This window comes from Choristoneura fumiferana, chromosome 6 (genome assembly GCF_025370935.1).
Source record: "Choristoneura fumiferana chromosome 6, NRCan_CFum_1, whole genome shotgun sequence".
NCBI classification, from domain to species: Eukaryota; Metazoa; Arthropoda; class Insecta; order Lepidoptera; family Tortricidae; genus Choristoneura; species Choristoneura fumiferana.
In genome coordinates this window covers 12,438,835-12,458,329 of record NC_133477.1, presented here as the reverse complement: position 1 = coordinate 12,458,329, position 19,495 = coordinate 12,438,835, and the positions used below count along the sequence as shown (strand labels likewise).

General features: G+C 36.8%; 1 protein-coding gene across 1 annotated transcript; it reads left to right on the top strand.

The window, feature by feature from the left end:
• Positions 1-4,455: 4,455 nt before the first annotated feature.
• On the top strand, positions 4,456-11,174 carry LOC141429091 (phenoloxidase-activating factor 3-like). Its single transcript, XM_074089283.1, has 6 exons — positions 4,456-4,594; positions 5,916-6,073; positions 6,887-7,403; positions 8,144-8,312; positions 8,703-8,899; positions 10,268-11,174. Exons 1-6 carry the CDS (start codon positions 4,528-4,530, stop codon positions 10,657-10,659), a joined length of 1,500 nt encoding a protein of 499 aa, XP_073945384.1. The 5' UTR covers positions 4,456-4,527; the 3' UTR covers positions 10,660-11,174.
• The last annotated feature ends 8,321 nt before the right edge of the window (positions 11,175-19,495 follow it).

Sequence of the window (19,495 nt, the reverse complement as noted above, 5' to 3'; positions counted from 1 at the left end):
ATTGGCTAGCGCAACCGCACTTCTTTACAGATATAAACGTGTAAGACGTACAAAGCCTCAAACCGGTATCAAAACTAACGGTATGAAAGGGGTTAATACCAGGAACCAGGGCTTGTATACCTGTGTAATATGTGTGTCTTCTTTACATAGAGACAAAGTCCCATCCTGCTGTCTCTCCCCCTTTAAGTATGTGTATGTACGCTTGGATCTCTAAACTAGGTACGCTAGGCCCTATACTACAAGTGCAAAAATTCGAACTTCGTCTGTTGCCATCCCGCTGGCGCCTATATTATTTAACACGAGAGTGAGAGGGACAGTATGATACGAACTTCGATTTTCGAATTACGTGGTAGCTCCCCAGATATTAATGCTTAGATATTATGCTGTTTCCATCAATAGATAGAGTACTTAATACAAGAGGAAGGTAACAAATCTTCTAAGTAGCTACACTCTTAGCAGAGTGGTCGTGGTCGTCGTATCAGTAGTGAACCTTCAATTGATCCTGGAAAGAGACAATCGTGGTGGTTTCTCCGTCCTTGCCACAGGTACTTGGAGTCTGGAGTTCGTAGTTGACAATAGATTAACGCTGCTGCCCAATCTCACATCGAGTCCCTGGGTCACCTTTTACAATGCCCACGGGAAGAGATGAGTCCGTCCTATTATAGAACCGGACACGGGAACATACCTAACTAGCGGCGCACCCCCTCTCGGCACGAGTGTAGTTTTAGGGTAAATAAAGTAAAAGATGTGAAGTTGCCGCCTTTGCTTAGAGGACTCTTTTCAAAGTTAAATCCATGCGAAGCTGGCGGCTCGCTTAGGTAAATAACATTTAAGGCTATCTATACTTTACTTACCTAGATAAGTTATTTTCTCGTTTGCTCATCGGCTGAATTTTTATTTTTTTCTTCTCTTTAAATACAAACTAGTGTTCTATATAACTGAATTTAAACTTCCGTTCTTATAAAACTAATCGATAGTATATTTAATTAGTGTTTGCTCCATGCAACGTCTGGAACTATGCCAGTGTTCAAAGCACATTAAATTGGCCGGTAGGGCTCCGAACAATAGCAACGGGACAGAGCGTAAGCCCCCGACATTTCTTGTTGCTTGACTTTACTTCGGAAGAATTGAAATAAATTTTACTATACTAAATATATCACACGACATCATCTCTGGCCTTCCTCTGGCCAATAAACGCGTGGCACTGCAGGCCTCACAGGCTTCTTCTCGAAATGAGTTAGTTCACGAGACATTTCTATTCATCTTGTCATTAGTTCTGTGATTTATTGAATCAATCGTTACTTTGCGGAGGTCCATCAATGAACTAAAATAATTTCTTTGCTCACCCACGACCTTATAATATATAAAAAAATATAGGCGGGTACTTCGGCAGTTACAGTGACAAATTAAAACGTGTGTTGTGGTTTGTTAGTCTAACATTTGGTAGCATGGTGTACGGTTGTGTTGCTCTGAAGACGAGCTCTGGTAGAGTTCGAAACGCGTCAGTGTAGTGTGGTGGTGGTGATTACTTTTTATTTATTTATTTTTCAATGAAAAATACAGCATTACAGTAAAATCAATGCAATTGTTTTTTATATTGCTTGTAATAAATACCTAAATGAAATGGTGTACCTACTGCCGTTTCGGCAAAATATTTTTCGCCAAATTTCACTTCCCAAAAAACTTATCGCAGTAGTTTCATTTCCCAAACGAATCTTTAGCATTTCGTATTTTATTAATTTGGTTAAATTATCATTTAGCATAATTTTACATTGTCAAGTTTTATTATGACAAACGTTTATTAAGAAAACGTTTTCTTTTGGCTAATATTATATTCCAAAAAAAATATTGTTCAAAATGACACTTCGCACACGAACCAACCACAGAAACTAACTGCTACCAGAAAAGTAGGTTAGGTTATGTTAGAACTGTGTCCCCCACAGAAACGAACTGCTATCAGAAAAGTAAGTTAGGTTAGGTTAGAACTGCGTCCCCCACAGAAACGAACTGCTACCAGAAACGTAGGTTATTTTGCCATGTAATATTTTGGTAAGAATGCTTTATATCGAAAATACAACTGAGACATGGATGCACAGAAAACCAGAAAAAGAGACCAGCGCTCCATATCCATGTCTCAGTTTGTATTTTCGATATGGTTTCACGGGATACCCGTAAAAGTAACAAATTTGGAGTTGAAATAAAAAAAAAATACAAAAAGACTCCAAATAACCAATCATAATAGAATGCTTTATGCCAAACAGTACATTTGACTAAATAATACTTGGTTATATGAAACATGACTAAGCAATTATTTTTGAAACAATAATTGGCCAGAAAAATATTTACTAACTGTAAAATTGCGATAAGTTGTTTTAGCAAATGATTTTTTGCCAATTATTGATAATTTGAGTAAAATATTTTGGGATATGATACTTTGGGAATAGTTTTTTGCCCATACATTAGTAATCCAAATGAAATATTTGTACGCCATGTGTCATGGTAAAATAAGGAAATGAACTGCTGACTGAAATGTAAAACCTATATTTAGACCCTTGTTTATTCAAATAAATATATTGATTGATTGATTGATGCGCTGTAAAATTTAAAAATTACATTTAAAAAAACACAGACATTAAAAAAAACGTAACGAAAAAAGAAGTTATTTAGGGATTTTTATTCTCGCTTCTCTTAAAGCTCGATAGATGTGTTTGTGTGATTTGTGTGTGTTCTTACAGTGTAGAGGTGGAGGAACTGCATGAACACGCATCTTGCATAAACGTATAGCTATCATAAGGTCGCGGTGAGCAAAGAAATTCTTTTAGTTCATTACTTCTGTGCTCAAACCATTATGCTACCAGAGCTGGATAAGTACGAAACTTATCGTATAACGTTCACTTGCAATTGAGCTTTCATAAACCGCAATTGTACAGAAAACAATAATTAAAGTCTGCCAAATAAAATAAGCTTCCAATAAACACCTCGGTCCGCCATCATTAACCTCTTGCAACAAACGAGAAACATCCCTACTAATTAAACTCTACCCCATGGCTGTTACCTCTCCTGATTTCATTTCACTTACCGGCGAACGTCGATTCGCAACCGATTGCCGATTCACTTTGAGAATTACATACACGTCACTAACAGCAATTACGTGAAGTAATTAACTTGTGACAAACTGTAGTTAGATGTTCGAATAAGTGATGGCCTTTGGAACCAATGTGTTCTTGAATGGCGGCCACGTGCCGGAATTTAAGACGAGCGTGAGCAATCCCATAAGGTGGACTGATAACCAGACGCCTTATTGTATTATGCAGTCAGGGGCGCTCGCTTGATGTTGAAAATCCACATCGTATACCGTGTGACTGAATGGAATAATGAAAACAATTGTGACTCCGAGTGCTTTAAATAATAAGGTGGCGGCGCAGGACCGAATGGTGTGTGGAGTTTTTCGGAAAAGATCTATGTTTAGCAGCAGTACATACCTTTCGACTGACTATAAAACTTTTGTATCCTTTATCATTGTTTCATCGATATGGGTCTCCACAAAATAACGCCTATATCAATGAATTATTATGTAGTAGTTACATCGAACGCAGATACCATTAATAACGGCTGTTATTGGCTTATATTTTCCGCTGTTTCTTATATGTGTACTTTGTTTGTTTATACTTATACTTTATTGTCAAAAAGGAAAAATAAAATTTCTTTATTTTAAAAATTGTTTTTATTTTATTATAAAAAACTTTATTGTAATGAGGTCAGTTCGTAAGAAATAAGGAAAATGCTTTGGTTTATTAAAAGCCGCATGGAAAAACCCATGTTACTTAGCAATAGGTACCTTACCTACTTAGCTTATTTGTCCCACGCAAAGACGAGACGACTAATAGCACAGCTAATAGCTCGTATTCTATTGAAATGATCGATTATTTTAATCGTTGCTAACTATTCATAACTGGAACTTGACATAAATTCTGTATAGTACGTTTCGCTTGTTTACTTGCTCGTTTACATTACTCCCTAGATATTTCTTTAAAATAAAACGTCTTACGGAAGAAAATCGCAAGAACTCATAACTATTTTTAATTGGTTACAGATGTGGTGAGTTAAGTTTTGAACATCGTATTTCATCGGAAAATTTCGTATTTATCCTGCTTTCTCAACTAGCTTACTGAATTTTAGTGAAGTTAATTGACAAAGCAAAATAAATACGACCTTACATATCCAACAAAATACAATGGAAAAAACATTATTCACTATTTCTGTACCTACATATGTAGGTATTTAATGAATCTGAAGAGTACAAGATCTTTAATTTTTTTACTAAGAACAAGCTTATTATGAGACATCGAAAGCATCCAATAATCGGTGTAATCAACTAGCTAATTTAACTAGTCTACGTCAGGCAATTAAGTGACAAATACCCACAGGTAGTTATAATTAAAAAGGTATACGATAAATTGTATCATTAGGGTACACAGTGTGACTGCTGACAGTCTTAGTCAATCACCGTTTATATTTGCTGTGAAAATGGTGCTATCAAATGTTTTTGTGTGTTTAATAAGTTGGATTTTGGTTGATACTGTGAGGACGCTAGGTATGTTGCGCATTCATACTGTTACTTATATTATGGCTAGCAATAGGAAATTTATCTGAGTATTCACCTATTTCATAGAATGTAAAATTTCTTTATTTTACTTTATTTGCAACGAGGTAGGTATCTTTTTCCAAATAAATCTACAAAGTATTTAACACAGTAGATACACTACAATAATAATTTAATCGCTGAACTAACAAGATAAGCCTTAAGTAACTAAGCGACTAGCCGTATCGCAGGCAGCTTTGTCAAGCTATTTTTACCTTTTTACAAACAAAACGTACCATTTAATTGGATTAAGGTATGTCTAACTAGGACAAATCCCGCTGATGGGTCAGTCCTCATAATCCGGGTGCACGTGACCCATTACTCTAGTTTTGATGAAACCTTTTTACCAGATCCTGCCCAGAGCTGGATAATTCTGTTAAGACGAGCGCGTTAATCGTCTAAACGTGATCATGGGATCGAATACACACTTAGTTCTATCAAAAGCATTCTTAACCGAACCTTTAAACTTAGTTGATGACAACTGAAGAAATAAACGACAGACACAGGCTTTCTCTTATAGTGAGGTGTTTTTGGACAGATTTTTGATATCATATCAGTAAAGATACATTTATAAAACAATAAAAATTTTAGTTGAATCGGAAATACAAGTAAAGTAAAAACGTATTAGAAAAATACACTTAAAAAGTAATGTTCTCAAATAATACCTACAAACCACACTAAGGGCGCGATGCTAACTAGATCCTAGATCCTGAAAGAAAAAAATATTACTAACTAACATGATTAACAGTCACGAATTAGGTATTATCATTATATGATAACATTACAATCTCATTTGGTTCCTTACCATAGACAAGGTGTTAATTAAATAACTGAAAACCTCAGACACCCCATTTTGAGTTATTTACGTAACTGCATTTATTTTTGAATACCTTCATTATTTTAAAAGATATTCGTGTGTTTTACTAAGTCAGTAATTCTACTTAATTTCTAACTCTACACTTATGATTTGTATTTACTGACAAATACAGCTTTTTAGAAGAAAATCACGTAGTGACAGCCAAACGGCCAGTATCAAATTACGAAATCGTATGTAACCTCACTAAAATATTTAATTGGCGCCTGTTGCAGTCGTAACTTTTAGAATGGGTACAATAAAAAAGGGATTTAAAAACATAAACACAACCTTATTTAAAACATATTGTACCTAATCAATTCTACTCTCGATTCTGAGCAAACTACTTTCTGGTTTTCAGTTACCAATTTAATTAACACCTTGTATACTGAAGCGTTATTTTATTTTTACTTTACACAGACGTATGCATTAACTGCGTACCGTTATCTGAGTGCCTGGTGTTCAATAACCTGACCAATGCTGAGCAAAAGCGATGGACTACTGATTTCGCTTGCAGTCTGCCTAAGCTTGATGATGGGAACGACTTCGCATTTCAACCTTATAGGAGAAAAAAATACGTAAGTAAATTTTACTTTGCTATCATCGATCATGTTATCTTTGTGTTCATTTGGAATTTTGAATTCGGCGCCTTATTATAGTACAAATATAATGATTATCGACGAATCCATATTAAAGCGCTTAAAATTCTTAGTCCTATTCAAAGTTAAAGTCAAAATATCTTTATTCAATTTAGGCTATATTTAACAAGCACTTATGAATGTCAAAAAAAATCTACCACCGGTTCGGAAAAACCTCTGTTGAGAAGAATCCGGCAAGAAACTCAACGAGGTATATTTTTTTTAAATAGACAGACAGCAGTTATTTTTTGTTCTACTACCAATTTGTATTTATAATCATCACTCTTCATAATTTATTTCATCATAACATTTTTTCATATTGTATTATGACTACCAACGCAATTCTTAACTGACTGTTAACATTTTTTTTTATTAAATCTACACGTTTTTGCCCAATCAAGCATAATACAGCAGCAGAATTCCAACAAAAAGGAGTGATCGCTGGTATTAACGACTTTTAAACATTTTAATCGAATCCTTTGTTAATAAAATTGCAATTTTAGCCAATGTGGCGATTAATCATCAAAGTTGCGTCATGTAGTTCGGCCGGTGCAGCATGATAAATTGCTTTCCCAGCCACATAATTACCGAACTCTGTTTCCCTTCGAACGTATTTCGTTGGGAATTCAATTCTAAATTTCCCTTAATTACATATCAAATAATTGAAACGCGATTTGAACTTGCGTTCGCATTTTGCGGTGAAGAATTGATTGTACAAATGACAACTTGACACTTGAACGTTTTGTTTTACAGATTTGTTGTCCGCGCATAAATTCACAAAATCGGGGAACAATCCAAACTCATATGGCTAGAAATAGCAGTGTCAATAGTAAAAGATCTGTCGGCAATTCTGAAACATTGCAAAATCCAAATACAGATTTAACCTACAATAGACAAACTGAAAACGTATGGCTGAATAACCAAGAAGATAAATCTGACTATTTAAGTAATGATGAATCAAAACAAACTTACAATAACAAATATAATGACGGTAACTACGATAGCCAACGCGCTCCATCATGGCAGCGTAGACCATTGAATTCACAAGGATTCTACAATGGACCGTTTCAAAATCCGAACGGTGGAAATCCATTTCAGAATCCTTATTTTATGAAGAATCCTGACGTTCAAAGTCCTTCTAACGGTTTCAATAGGAATAGTAATGCACGAACAACTAACTTAGGCCAATGCACGGGCTTAACAAGCTTCCCGCCAGAGCCCAACAAGGGATGCTGTGGCCAGGACGTGTCAGATGCCGACAGGATTATAGGTAAGTAGACTGAGTAGCATTCTTTTGTAGCACAACAAAAACGTACGTGGAAGTAGTGCTATTAGTGAAGAATAGTCGTTTTAATTAAAATGAGATGCTGCGGTTTTAATTATTGCTTCGTTTTGATGCGCTTGTTGGTTTATTGGTGAAAATAACCAGTTTTATTTCACTTGTTTATGTTTAGTCTTGACGAATAAGTAGCAGCAGTTTTATTGAATCATTAAACAGTCAAATTAAAGGATCCCCATGACTTCAGTATAAACCTATTTAGATTTTTATATTTTGCACCCTTTTGTTTGTGAGTATAACCTAACCTAACCAACCTAGAAAAATTGAAAAGCCCCTGACCTTTGTCATTTCAAAGCTCAATATCTCTAAAATGGCTAAACATAGCTAATTTCGATCAAAACATAGCTAAGAAACACCGCAACGAAAATCTGTCCATACCTTTCAGAGCTACAACGCCACAGACAGGCATTGGCGTCAAACTAATAACACCCCTTTTTCGCGTCAAAGGGTTAAAAAAGTTTATTTTCATCAAACAGATGCGAATATTGGGAATATACTTTCTAAATGCTAGTTTTAAAGCCTATTTTTTATTTGAATAGCTGCTTGTGTTTTATCAGTGCTTATCCTACATATATAGGCATTCAAACCATGATATCTTAAGTTAGGAATCTGAATATTAATCAATTTCACTGAATATGCCAAGTTTTATGTCATTAATTTCGTCCCGACAGGCGGTCAGACGACGGAGCTCGACCAATTCCCATGGACGGTGTTGCTAAACTCAAAATTTACTAGCGGCAGGAGCCAAGCCGAGTTTAGCTGTGGGGGATCCTTAATCAGTTCACGATATGTTCTCACCGCTGCACATTGTCTATACGACGCGAACGCCCGCCTCAGTGAGTAAGTTGAAGTTCTATGAAGCGCAAAATTTATAGCTAATTCCACCTAAACGCCGTAAAACTGAAGTGTTTCGCGTAAAATACAATGTTGCCAGCCAGTATATTTTAACTTTCATTGCTACTTTTAATGCTTAGTCTTGGTCACTCACGACCTTTATGCGGCTACAGAGACTTTTACTCTTATGTTGTTAACAGGGGAACGGCATACTTATCTACATCTCCCTAAGGCGGTTTGTTACTAATTTCTTATATAGATAGGTACATACGCGGCAAAAAGTTTTCAACCCAGGGACGAGATTTATATAGTTTATTTCATCTTACACTGCACGCAATAAATTAATCATTATTTACAGTTATTCTGATGGGTATTTTTAACATTATCTTTTTTTAGTGTCGAGGTAATTCTGGCAGAATACGACAAACGCACATTTCCAAGGGACTGCGTGGACAGTCGCGGTGAAGGGCAGCAATGCGTAGAAAACATAGCGATGCACGCAGAAGATGTAGTGTTGCACCCGCAGTATGACGACTCACGGTTACAGAACGACATAGCATTAATACGACTTCGTGGTTCCGCTCCGTACACAGGTATTATTTGTTTAGTTTAAGTGTGTATGTACAGTCACCAGCATTAATATCTGCCACAGCGGAGCGTGCAAAAATATCTGACACGTCCTTCCGGCCCTAGAAATAGGGTCGTATCAGATATTTATGCACGCTTGTTGTGTCAGATATTGGTGCTGGTGACTGTAACTGAGTTACAGTTCGGAAACCACGTTACGATACCCACGTGTAACTATGAATTTACGCAACATAGGGCGTAGGAAAACTCCCTAACAATACAATACTTTTACTTAATATTGTTTTAGTAAACATATTTTTGAGTAGGTTATGACATAGGTAAAAATTGTTTAGACTCTGGCCAGCGAAAGCTGTCCACGCATTTTTTACGAAACTTTAATCAGGTATCATTTTTGAGACTGTCAAAATTGACATGTTGTCATTCTAGCCCGGCTTAGATAGTTTTGATACTTCTGCTATAAGAAATAAATAAATTATTTTTTGTTTAATTCAACCTCCCTACCATCCTCAAAATGAAAATGTTATAAGAATAATGTTAGAATTAAAATCTGGTCAAAATGGTCCAGAAATTGATGCGCATGGACTGTACGTAAATGGTCATTAAATTTACCTAGAGACTCCTAAAGTGCATCATCAACTTTCACACATTACTACATGAATTTTGATGCAGCTCGAAGAGTATAATTTAATATCTGGAAAATTTAAATAATTATCTAATCAACAATTAAAGTATCAACATTGTTTAATCAGTCAGCAATGGTAGTCAGCCTCATTTTTTTTATTTGCCGCGGTTTCTCGTGGACAGCAGGGCTACTACGAAACTTGAAACTCGAAGTTCGTATTGTACCGTCCCTCTCGCTCTCGTATTAAATATATAAGTGTCAGAGGGACGGTACGATACGAGTTTCGAGTTTCGTAGTAGCTTTCGCTGGCCAGAGTCTAGTCATTCTATGACTAAAAACCGGCCAAGACATAAATATTCCACTTTTAAGTGCAAATTTTCATTAAAATCGATCGTCCCCGTCCCCCCTCTACAATCTAAACCGGTGGATGGAAAAAAATTAAAAAAATCAGGATGTTAGTAAGTATATCAAACTTTCAAGGAAAACTATAACGGTTAAGTTTGCTTTAGAATTATTAGTAGTTTGAGAGTAAATAGCAGCCTAAGGTATAAAATATACCTAAACTATGGAAGATTCCGTATAAAATACGAAATCCTGAAAAATATTACTTATTTTTTTCGTAATGGCTACGGAACCCTATTTCGGGCGTGTCCGACACGCTCTTGGCCGGTTTTTATCATAGTTGCACCCGTGCAAAGCTGAGACGGCTCGCTAGTTGCGAGTTGTTAAATATAATTTTATTTAATTTCAGATTTCATTCGCCCAATTTGCCTACCCCTAATCAACATAGACAGCCCAGAGTTCTCAAATTTGCCTTTCTCCGTGGCTGGTTGGGGCCGCAATGGTCGTTTCCAATCCGACGTGAAACAATCCACTGTCGTGCATCTAGTGCCGCAAAGAGAATGCAAGATACACTATCCTTACTTGACAAGACGACATCTTTGCGCAGCAGGGCATACCGGAGAGGACACGTGTAAAGGTGACTCTGGCGGGCCTTTGATGAGTCTGCATAGGGGGAAGTACTTTGTCGCAGGAATTGTCAGTGGAAAGAGGGCTGATTCACCCTGCGGATCGGCCGTGCCTTCACTTTATACTAACGTTTATAATTATTTGGATTGGATAAGAAGTAACATTAGAAACTAAATGAGAATAAAATAAAAAATTCAAAATTCAAATTCAAAAAATCTTTATTGCCACCAAAATAGTAAGTAAAACAGAAAATAATAAAAAATGATAAAATTAGTAAATTAAAAAAAACTGTACCTACTTAAATTATGCTGTGTGACAATGGGTCCCGGTCTCAGCATGTGCTGGACCTCGAGGTCCAGCGCTGATTTTCAAACTGGGCCCTAGACCGACCTCGGTCGAACGCGAACAACAAGGAATTCACGGAGCGTATTTGTGAGTATGTGTGATGTGTCTATGTGTTTTGTGCGTGCGTACGTGCGCGTGAGTATACGCGAGCGCTTCCTTGCTTGCGTACATGCGTGTTTGCGTGCATGCCTGCGTGCCTGCATGCTTATCGTGAGGGAGTGTCAGGTTTTTTTTTAAACCGTTTCACATCCATTTATGTTTGTTTGTTAGTACCAAGTCTTCAAAAAGTTAATTATTACATAAGCTATATTAATTATGGTTAGATAGGTACAGTAAATATAATAGGTATATAAAATTCTAAATTCACTGTGTTTGTGACCAAACTCATACGAAACGGCTTGACCGATCTTTATGTTTTTTTTGTGTATATTCGGTAGTTCAGAGGCAACAGCAAGGATTTTTACACTTTAGTTAAAGGTGGAGTAGGTACTTAAAGTGTTTTTATTAGAGTTCCGTGTTGGAATAGGTACGGCATTTATAACAACTCCTGGATTTGTCATATTCTGTATAATTATTATTATGAAAGTACTTACGTCAATACAATTATTAAGCAGTCATGAGGATTCTTAAAAAAAATGGCAATGAAAAGTTTTATATTATTACTGTACTGTCTGTCAGTAATTATTTTATTGCTAGTAATATCACCATCATCATCACCATCCCAGCCTATATAGGTACGTCCTTCTTAGATTGAGAGGGCTAGGGCTGTAGTTCCCACGCGGGCCCAGTGCGGATTGGGAACTTCACACACACCATTGAAATGCTTCGCAGGTTTGTGCAGGTTTCCTCACGATGTTTTCCTTCACCGTAAAGCTCGTGGTAAATTTCAAATGTAATTTCGCACATTTTCGAAAAACTCAAGACTTATTGTAATAATAGTATATTTTTTTCTCTGTATACCAGTTTTCTGTGTCGCTTACTATTACGATGTACAACAAAGATTCATTGTATTGTATTGTAATAAGTATAATAAACTAGATAGAACGGTTTTTGTGTTATTATTACCTAATGCCTAAAGAAGAAAAACAGAGAGATTTATTTTAAAGCGGAGCACTGTACTAATATGAATTATGTGAATTAAATATTCCCCTTACATTTCTGGTTTTTAATGTGACCTTTTGCGTCGCCTTTTTTTTTTAAAGAGCACATAAAAGTGCTTCCGCGTGAATGATCTCTCGTTTTTAAACTCCAGCCACTCTGCCACTTACAGTCACTTAATTAAGCGGCAAGCATTCAACCGATGAGAACCTTACCTAATACGTTGGTTATATAATGTCGCAGGAAAATGGCCAAAACAGAGATTTGAACAAATCTCTAAGGTATAGGTATAACCAAATCAAGCAGGATGTAAAAAATTGTGGATTGATTTTATTATTTGTCTAGAAAAACAGTCATTTTAAAAATCGCAAAGAGATATAAGTAATGAAGCAAAATTAAAAATCAATAAAAGTAAGCAAAAATATGTGATAAAAATGAAGTCTCCACTGTAACATGGCATAGGTGATTTGATCAAATCTCTGAACTGGTTCAGTGAAATTACATACCTAATTATGTACCTAGATAAAATGTAGAGATCGCTCTGAAGCGATAAGGCCGCCTATTGCTTATACCTTAGCGAAAATCTCTATATATACTCGTACTATGTGTTGGTGTGCGTTTCGTCAATTCACTGGCATGTTTCAGGGAGTTTATTAAATCACTAAACAAATGCGGCGAAATGCAAAAGCAGTTGTTTTTTTTGCTGATTTTGTAATTTTGCTAAACAGATTCAGGGATTGGTAAATACTGATTTTTTTCCGGGCAAATTTAGTCATATTCATAAGAGATTTGTTATGGAAATCTCTGTTTTGGCTATTTTCCTGCGACATATAGGTACAACGCTAAACACCGACGGAAAGTGCTCTCAATCAACGAGAATAAGCTTTTACGAACAGAAAAATGTTCCTGAATATTTGAGTTTGTAATAAATATTTTGTAGCGATTTTGCCGTGCTGTTGGCAAGCCTGTTGTTGCGCGTAAATTGCAGCGCAATGCCGCCAACTGCACTGGTGATTTATGCTGCGACGCGAAAAAATTGATAGGTGAAGGTACGAAAACATGGAATAAAGTGGATTTTTATTATGTCGAACGCGATCTACAGTTCCAAGATCAAAGTCAAAGTCAAAATATCTTTATTTAATTTAGTGCACATTTTTTTATTTTTATATATGAACACTGTCCCAAGAAGCTGGTTCCATACTCCAAAATTTCGATTCGACTGCGTAATCTAATTGGTTTTAGCAAGCGAAGCTGTGAGTAAAGGCTAGGTACCAAATGTATTACGAAAAATATTATTTTCACGAAATTAACGATCTTTTTTCTGTGGCAACATAGGTTTGTTACTACTTACGAAGCCGGGAGAAGGCTTGACGGATGATGACAGATTGCGGAAGCAGCAATTGGCCCGAGCATGGACTTACCTACCTGCAGTACTAGAGTGTGAATGACGAATACTTTATTGATTATGATTAGGTATACAAATAACAGAAAAAATAAACTTACGACTATAACTCAACCAACTTAGAAAAGTTGAAACATCCCCGACAGTGTCATTTTAAAGTTCAATCTCTCAAAAACGGCTGAACCATACTCATATACCTACCTAGCTAAGAAACACCACAAGAAAACTCGCTCACGATAAAAAACTAAATCGCAATCGGTCCATCCGTTTGAGATCTAGATAGGTATAATGCCACAGACATAATGGACATTGGCGTCAAACTTACAACACCCCTCTTTTTACATCGGGGGTTAAAAAGGCGAAGCAGCCTGAAGAATAGTGTCTCCATTGCGTGGATCAGTCTGTGGACGAAGTAAGAACCTGTTCTGGAGTCGCCAGCGAGACTCCGACGAGTTTATCTTACACTTTTCTTTGTGTTGAACGACCTGAGCCCAAAAATTTCTGTAAGTGCCACAAATACCAGCAATAAAGTTTTGCATGAAACTATACCTACGCGAAGCATCACTTCTTGTTTTAGACTACTTACTTATTAACTTATTAATACCTTAACGTTATATAACAAGAGCTATGCTGCTAAAATCAGGGCCCGATTTAAGGGGGGGAGGGGGGACGGCTAGCCGGGCTTTTTCCCAGAGTGGCAAAAAATAAGGGGCAGCAAAATTGACTTATTCCTATCTTCCATCCTAGCTATTAGCCATCCACCACCGTTAGTGTGTGTAAAGGGCGGTGAAAATTATCTTCGCCCGGAGCGGTTACATACCTACATACCTAGCTAGAACGAGCCCTGGCTGAACTTAGGCTATAAAAAAAACTGGCCAAGAGCGTGTCGGACACGCCCAAAATAGGGTTCCGTAACCATTACGAAAAAATTAAATAATATGTTTCCAAGGATTTCGTATTTTATACGGAATCTTCCAAGTTTAGGTAGATTTTATACCTTAGGCTGCTATTTAAGAGATGTACTCTGTGTTAAGAGTAAAACTACTAATATTTCTCAAGCAAACTTAGCCGTTATAGGTTTTTCCTTGAAAGTTTGATATACTTACTACCATCCTGAATTTTTTCAAATTTTTTCACCCACCGGTTTAGATTTTAGACGCTCGATTTTAATGAAAATTTGCACTTTAAAGTGGAATATTTCGCAAATTTTAAAAAAAGCCCGACTGCCAAAACTAAAAGGAAGAAAATAAGCCTAGTGGTCTAGAACTCTGTTAAGTACCTAGCTAATTTAAAGTTCAACAGTCGGGACCCATTACTAAGAGTTTTTGAGCGTCACGATTTAAATGGGTCCCGACTGTTGAACATTAAATTAGCTACTTAACAGAGTTCTAGACCACTAGGCTTATTTTCTTCCTTTTAGTTTTGGCAGTCAGGTTTTTGATTTTTTTAATTTAATGTTTTATTTTACACTTTTTTGATATTTATGTGAAAACGGTAGATTAAAATTATTATAACCCATATTATATATTTAGAATGGGCTAATTATTAGCTTTCATTTGATACCCATATTGTTACAATACAAAATATTATTTTTCATTCCTCCGCCATATTTTTTTTTGCAGACGCCATATTGTAATATTATATAGCCTATGTCACTCCGACAGTTATAACAAATCCAATGATACCTCATATGTTAAAATCCGTCTAGCCGTTTAGGCTGCAGCGAGGACCAAAGAAATGGACATACATACCCACATACATACATACATACATACGCTCGAAAAACATAACCCTCCTTCGGGCAGTCGGGTAAATAAATACGCTCGAAAAAACATAACCCTCCTTCGGGCAGTCGGGTAAAAATCAATGAATCGAAAAGTCGTTTTTATTGTACCATTTTGTCGGCATATTTAACATATATCCGTGCAAAATTATAGCTTCTAGCATTGATAGTACCCGAGCAAAGCCGCGGACGGACGGACAGACAAACAGACATGGCGAAACTATAAGGGTTCCGTTTTTGCCATTTTGGCTCCGGAACCCTGAAAAGTAAAGGTTCCATAAAAGGGTCATTACTAAAACCGCCTCATTTTCATGGTCACATTGTTTTATGAATGGGGTGTAGATTTTGGTGACATTTTCGATTATTTTGGATGTCCTGACTTCTACTAAGTCGATCACCTGGAAATTGTAACAGAATCGTCTACCATGTGAATGTGCCCACAAAAACCATACGAAATAAACGCTCGAATAATAACCCAGAAAACGCACACGCAACAGTGTTCGGTTTTTTTTTTTTTTTTTCGAACGGACTGTTGCTGTTAGCCTCAGACGGCTTTTACAGCTTACCGGAGAGAGGGCGAGCTGCCAGATGGGCCGCTCAGCAAGTGGAACAGTGTTCGGTTAGTTTTACTATTACTTATACTGTGGTTCGGTTCAAAGTTCTTTCCAACGAGTTAAAAAGATACATGTCACCAATACCGTTTCGCTCAGTCCACCGGTCATTCGGATTTTAAGGAAAAGAGCCCTCCAGGGAAATCTCGCCCTCGCCCTGATAATAGTGTTTGCTCATTTGAGTGTTCTTCTGCCGTATTATATTCCCGGCGTGTTTAATGGCGGGCCTGCGTTTAAGAGCCGTGCGTCAACACGGGTATATACCGCTTCAAGTGAGGACGAGTGTGCATGTATAAATGTGAGGTAAATCTTGAGGTGATTGTTACTTGGACGATGTAGGCTTCTTCGACACAGTCGAAGTGCGATAGAAATCGAGCAAAAGCTAGGTACTGTATCACTGACCCGCCTACTTCCGTCGACCGAGCATAAATTTCTATTGTTTTGCAAATGCACACACACACACACACACACACACACACACACACACACACACACACACACACATAAGCGCGCGTACCCAAAAACTTTCACATTTATAATAATAAAGTAAGTAGATAATGATTAATTTGCATTGTATAGGTATTGACTAAATAGCGTGTTACTTAGCATCCACCAGCTAGAAACAGAGTCATTTGTCACTGGTAAAAAAAACACGTTCCAATAAAGAGCACATAAATTTGTCACTGCTTTCATCAGTGATCCCTGGGATCCCAAATCGAGCTATATTTACAATCTATGCTCGCCGGTTCCCCATCGGCGGGAAATTTATGTAAAATCAATGCAACAAATAAAGAACGATACGGTGCGGTGGTAAATATATCCGTTTCACACGTCACAATTAGTACGTAACCCGCTGGGATGGGATACAGTTCGGGAATCGATACACCGCTTGGTATAGGTACATGGTTCGGTCGTTGTCCGATCGAAAACTTGTTTTGACATATTTGACTCTTAAAAAATCACAGGCTGTTGTCGTTTTAAACTGGAATAAACTTTTCAACTAGTTTTCACAACATGACATTTACTCGGAGGTAACTACTATTGTAATACTGTACCATCACCATCAGCCAAATAAGTGGTCTATCAATTTTTAAACAAGTTCCTTTCAAATGAATATGTCGCTAAAGTCGAACTTTTAAGTTGACAGACACGTCTATTGGCAACTCCATTGGCAATATTGTTTTATGACATGCAAACGATTATCAACTTCAGGGTGGTAGACCACATATTTGGCTGATGGTACCTAAAACTTTTGCATCTTCATGATCTCACGTAGGTACAACACTGCTGCGTCTGTACCACATGTATTGTATTTTCTTTCTTTCTTTTGTATTACAAATAAAACCCTGTAAGTAAAGCTTTTAGTCACTTCATTTTAGAGATTCAGATATGTAAACAAAGCCTTTGGCCTGCTGCTAATAATGACTTGCTGCTCGATGGTTTTCGATTTATTCCTTATTTATTTTTTAATGAGTTTCATTCAGAAAAAGTATAACTCGCTCACTCACTGAGCAGTATACGAGTACACCTAATTGGAAAACTTTTTGGGTAAAATATTTAAATCTTTTTCGCCAATTATTTCGGTTCCATGGATTCCATTTGCTACTGATATACGGATTTTCACATTTTGATTGAACCGGGTATGTACTTTTTTTTTCATGATTAATAGTATAATTTTATGACTTTCTTGCTTATTTACGTACTGTAGTCCTTTAAGGAAAATTAAATTATGATTTAATATTTTTTAAGAAATCTGGCGGTACACGATTCCACCTACAGTCGAACCATTTTGATTCCTGACCCACCATAGAACGTTTTCACTGTAAGTGTCGTAATAAGTTCCGTTGTCAAGCAATGTGATGTCATTATGACTTTCTTGCTTATTTACGGACTGTAGTCCTTCAAGGAAAAATAAATTATGATTTAATATTTTTTAAGAAATCTGGCGGTACACGACTCCACCTACAGTCGAACCATTTTGATTCCTGACCCACCATAGAACGTTTTCACTGTAAGTGTCGTAATAAGTTCCGTTGTCAAGCAATGTGATGTCAATATGACTTTTTCTGCGTAAAGGTTCCACAGTGGGTCACGATTCAATTGGTTCGAGTGTACAATTCCGTGCGACCAAACCACCGTATGTGCACCGTTTTTATCGCATGCTCTCCACACCGCTGCTTAAAATATACGGAATCGCAGTGACGTGCAGTATTAGGTCAGGACTTTACCGAACAAGTCTTGTCGTTTACGGCCCTTCACTGCGATTACGCACCGTTTGCGTATTTTAATAAGCAGCGGGTGGCAGCGGTGTGGAAAGCATGCAAAAGCAGCGGTTTGGTCGCACCTTTAAACACTATTATTATTATTATTTATTATTCTTTACTTTGTATTAACTTGCAATGTACCTATTTAAATGTTCGAATCAAATTTTAAAAATGAAATTTCACCCACTTCTAGTGGTCGAATCGTTTTAAAATTTGAGATACGAGATACGCCGATTTTTTCAGTCATTCATAAAAGTATGCTACGCGGTCGAAATTAAACTACAAGTACGTATACAGGTACGAATTACTCTTAATCGAATTTTAAGTAACATAAGCTCGTTCCTAATGTTTATTAAATTCTAAACCCGTAACACACAGTCACAAGTAATTAAATGAACGATTTCAAGAGGATCCGGTCGGAGTTTGTTTGCGGCCCAGCCTAGGGATTTGACGAAACACTTTCAAGTCAAAAAGATCTGCTCGTGAATCAAGTCAACCATAAATACAAGGTTGTTTCCGTTCAATAGCTCTAATCCCTCACATGGGTATTCGTGCCGAAACGTGCCTCTTTTATTGGCATCTCTTTGTCGTACTCGACAATTTCATCTATTGCCATCCCAAAACTAAAGTTATCCGTTATCTACATATGAATTTCAAAACAGAAGACATCTAAAAACCAAAATTGTTACGGACAGCAAAATATAAACATGAAATTCTCTTTTAATATGCAACGAAATCCCAAACTCTAAACTCGTTTTATGTGTAAGCGTTAAGATAGCGCAGCCGTTTGAAATTTCGAAATTTTTACTTATAATATAACAAACAATTAACTAGTATCAAAAATCATCATCAATAACTACCTACATTATCATTAACTATTACTACAACTGTCAAGCATTTAGTTCTTTGCCATATTAGATATGGTGACTTATTTAACCGGTAGCCGAAACCTAATGTTTTTGCAATTTGATTGATTTGAGGGTGGAAACCAAAAAGGTAGAATTAATTATTTGATAGTTAACCATACAAAGTCCACCTTGTGCAAAGTCCGCCCGGATTGCTACCACCATCTTGCTCGCTAATCCTGCCGTGAAGCAGCAATGCTTGCACTGTTGTGTTTCGGCGTGGAGAGTAAGACAGCCGGTGAAATAACTGGCAACTGAGGTATCTCATCTTAGGCCTCTAGGTTGGCAACGCATCTGCAACACCAGGGGTATTGTTTATGGGCGGTGGTGATTTCTTACCATCAGGAGACCCACTTGCTCGTTTGCCATCCAGTCAAATAAAAAAAAAAAGGCCAATTGGAAAAAAATCCGTTGTGACACGAAAATTATTTTCATAAAAATCTTTTATCTAACGACGTTGAGATGTCCAATTTTTTGAAATTCACCTGTAAGTTTTTAAGAGTCGATATAAATTTTTATAACTTGACGTTTTTAAATATCGTAATCGGAATCGCTAGCATGACGCTCACATTTTATATGCAACAAGTTGACCGAGGATCTTA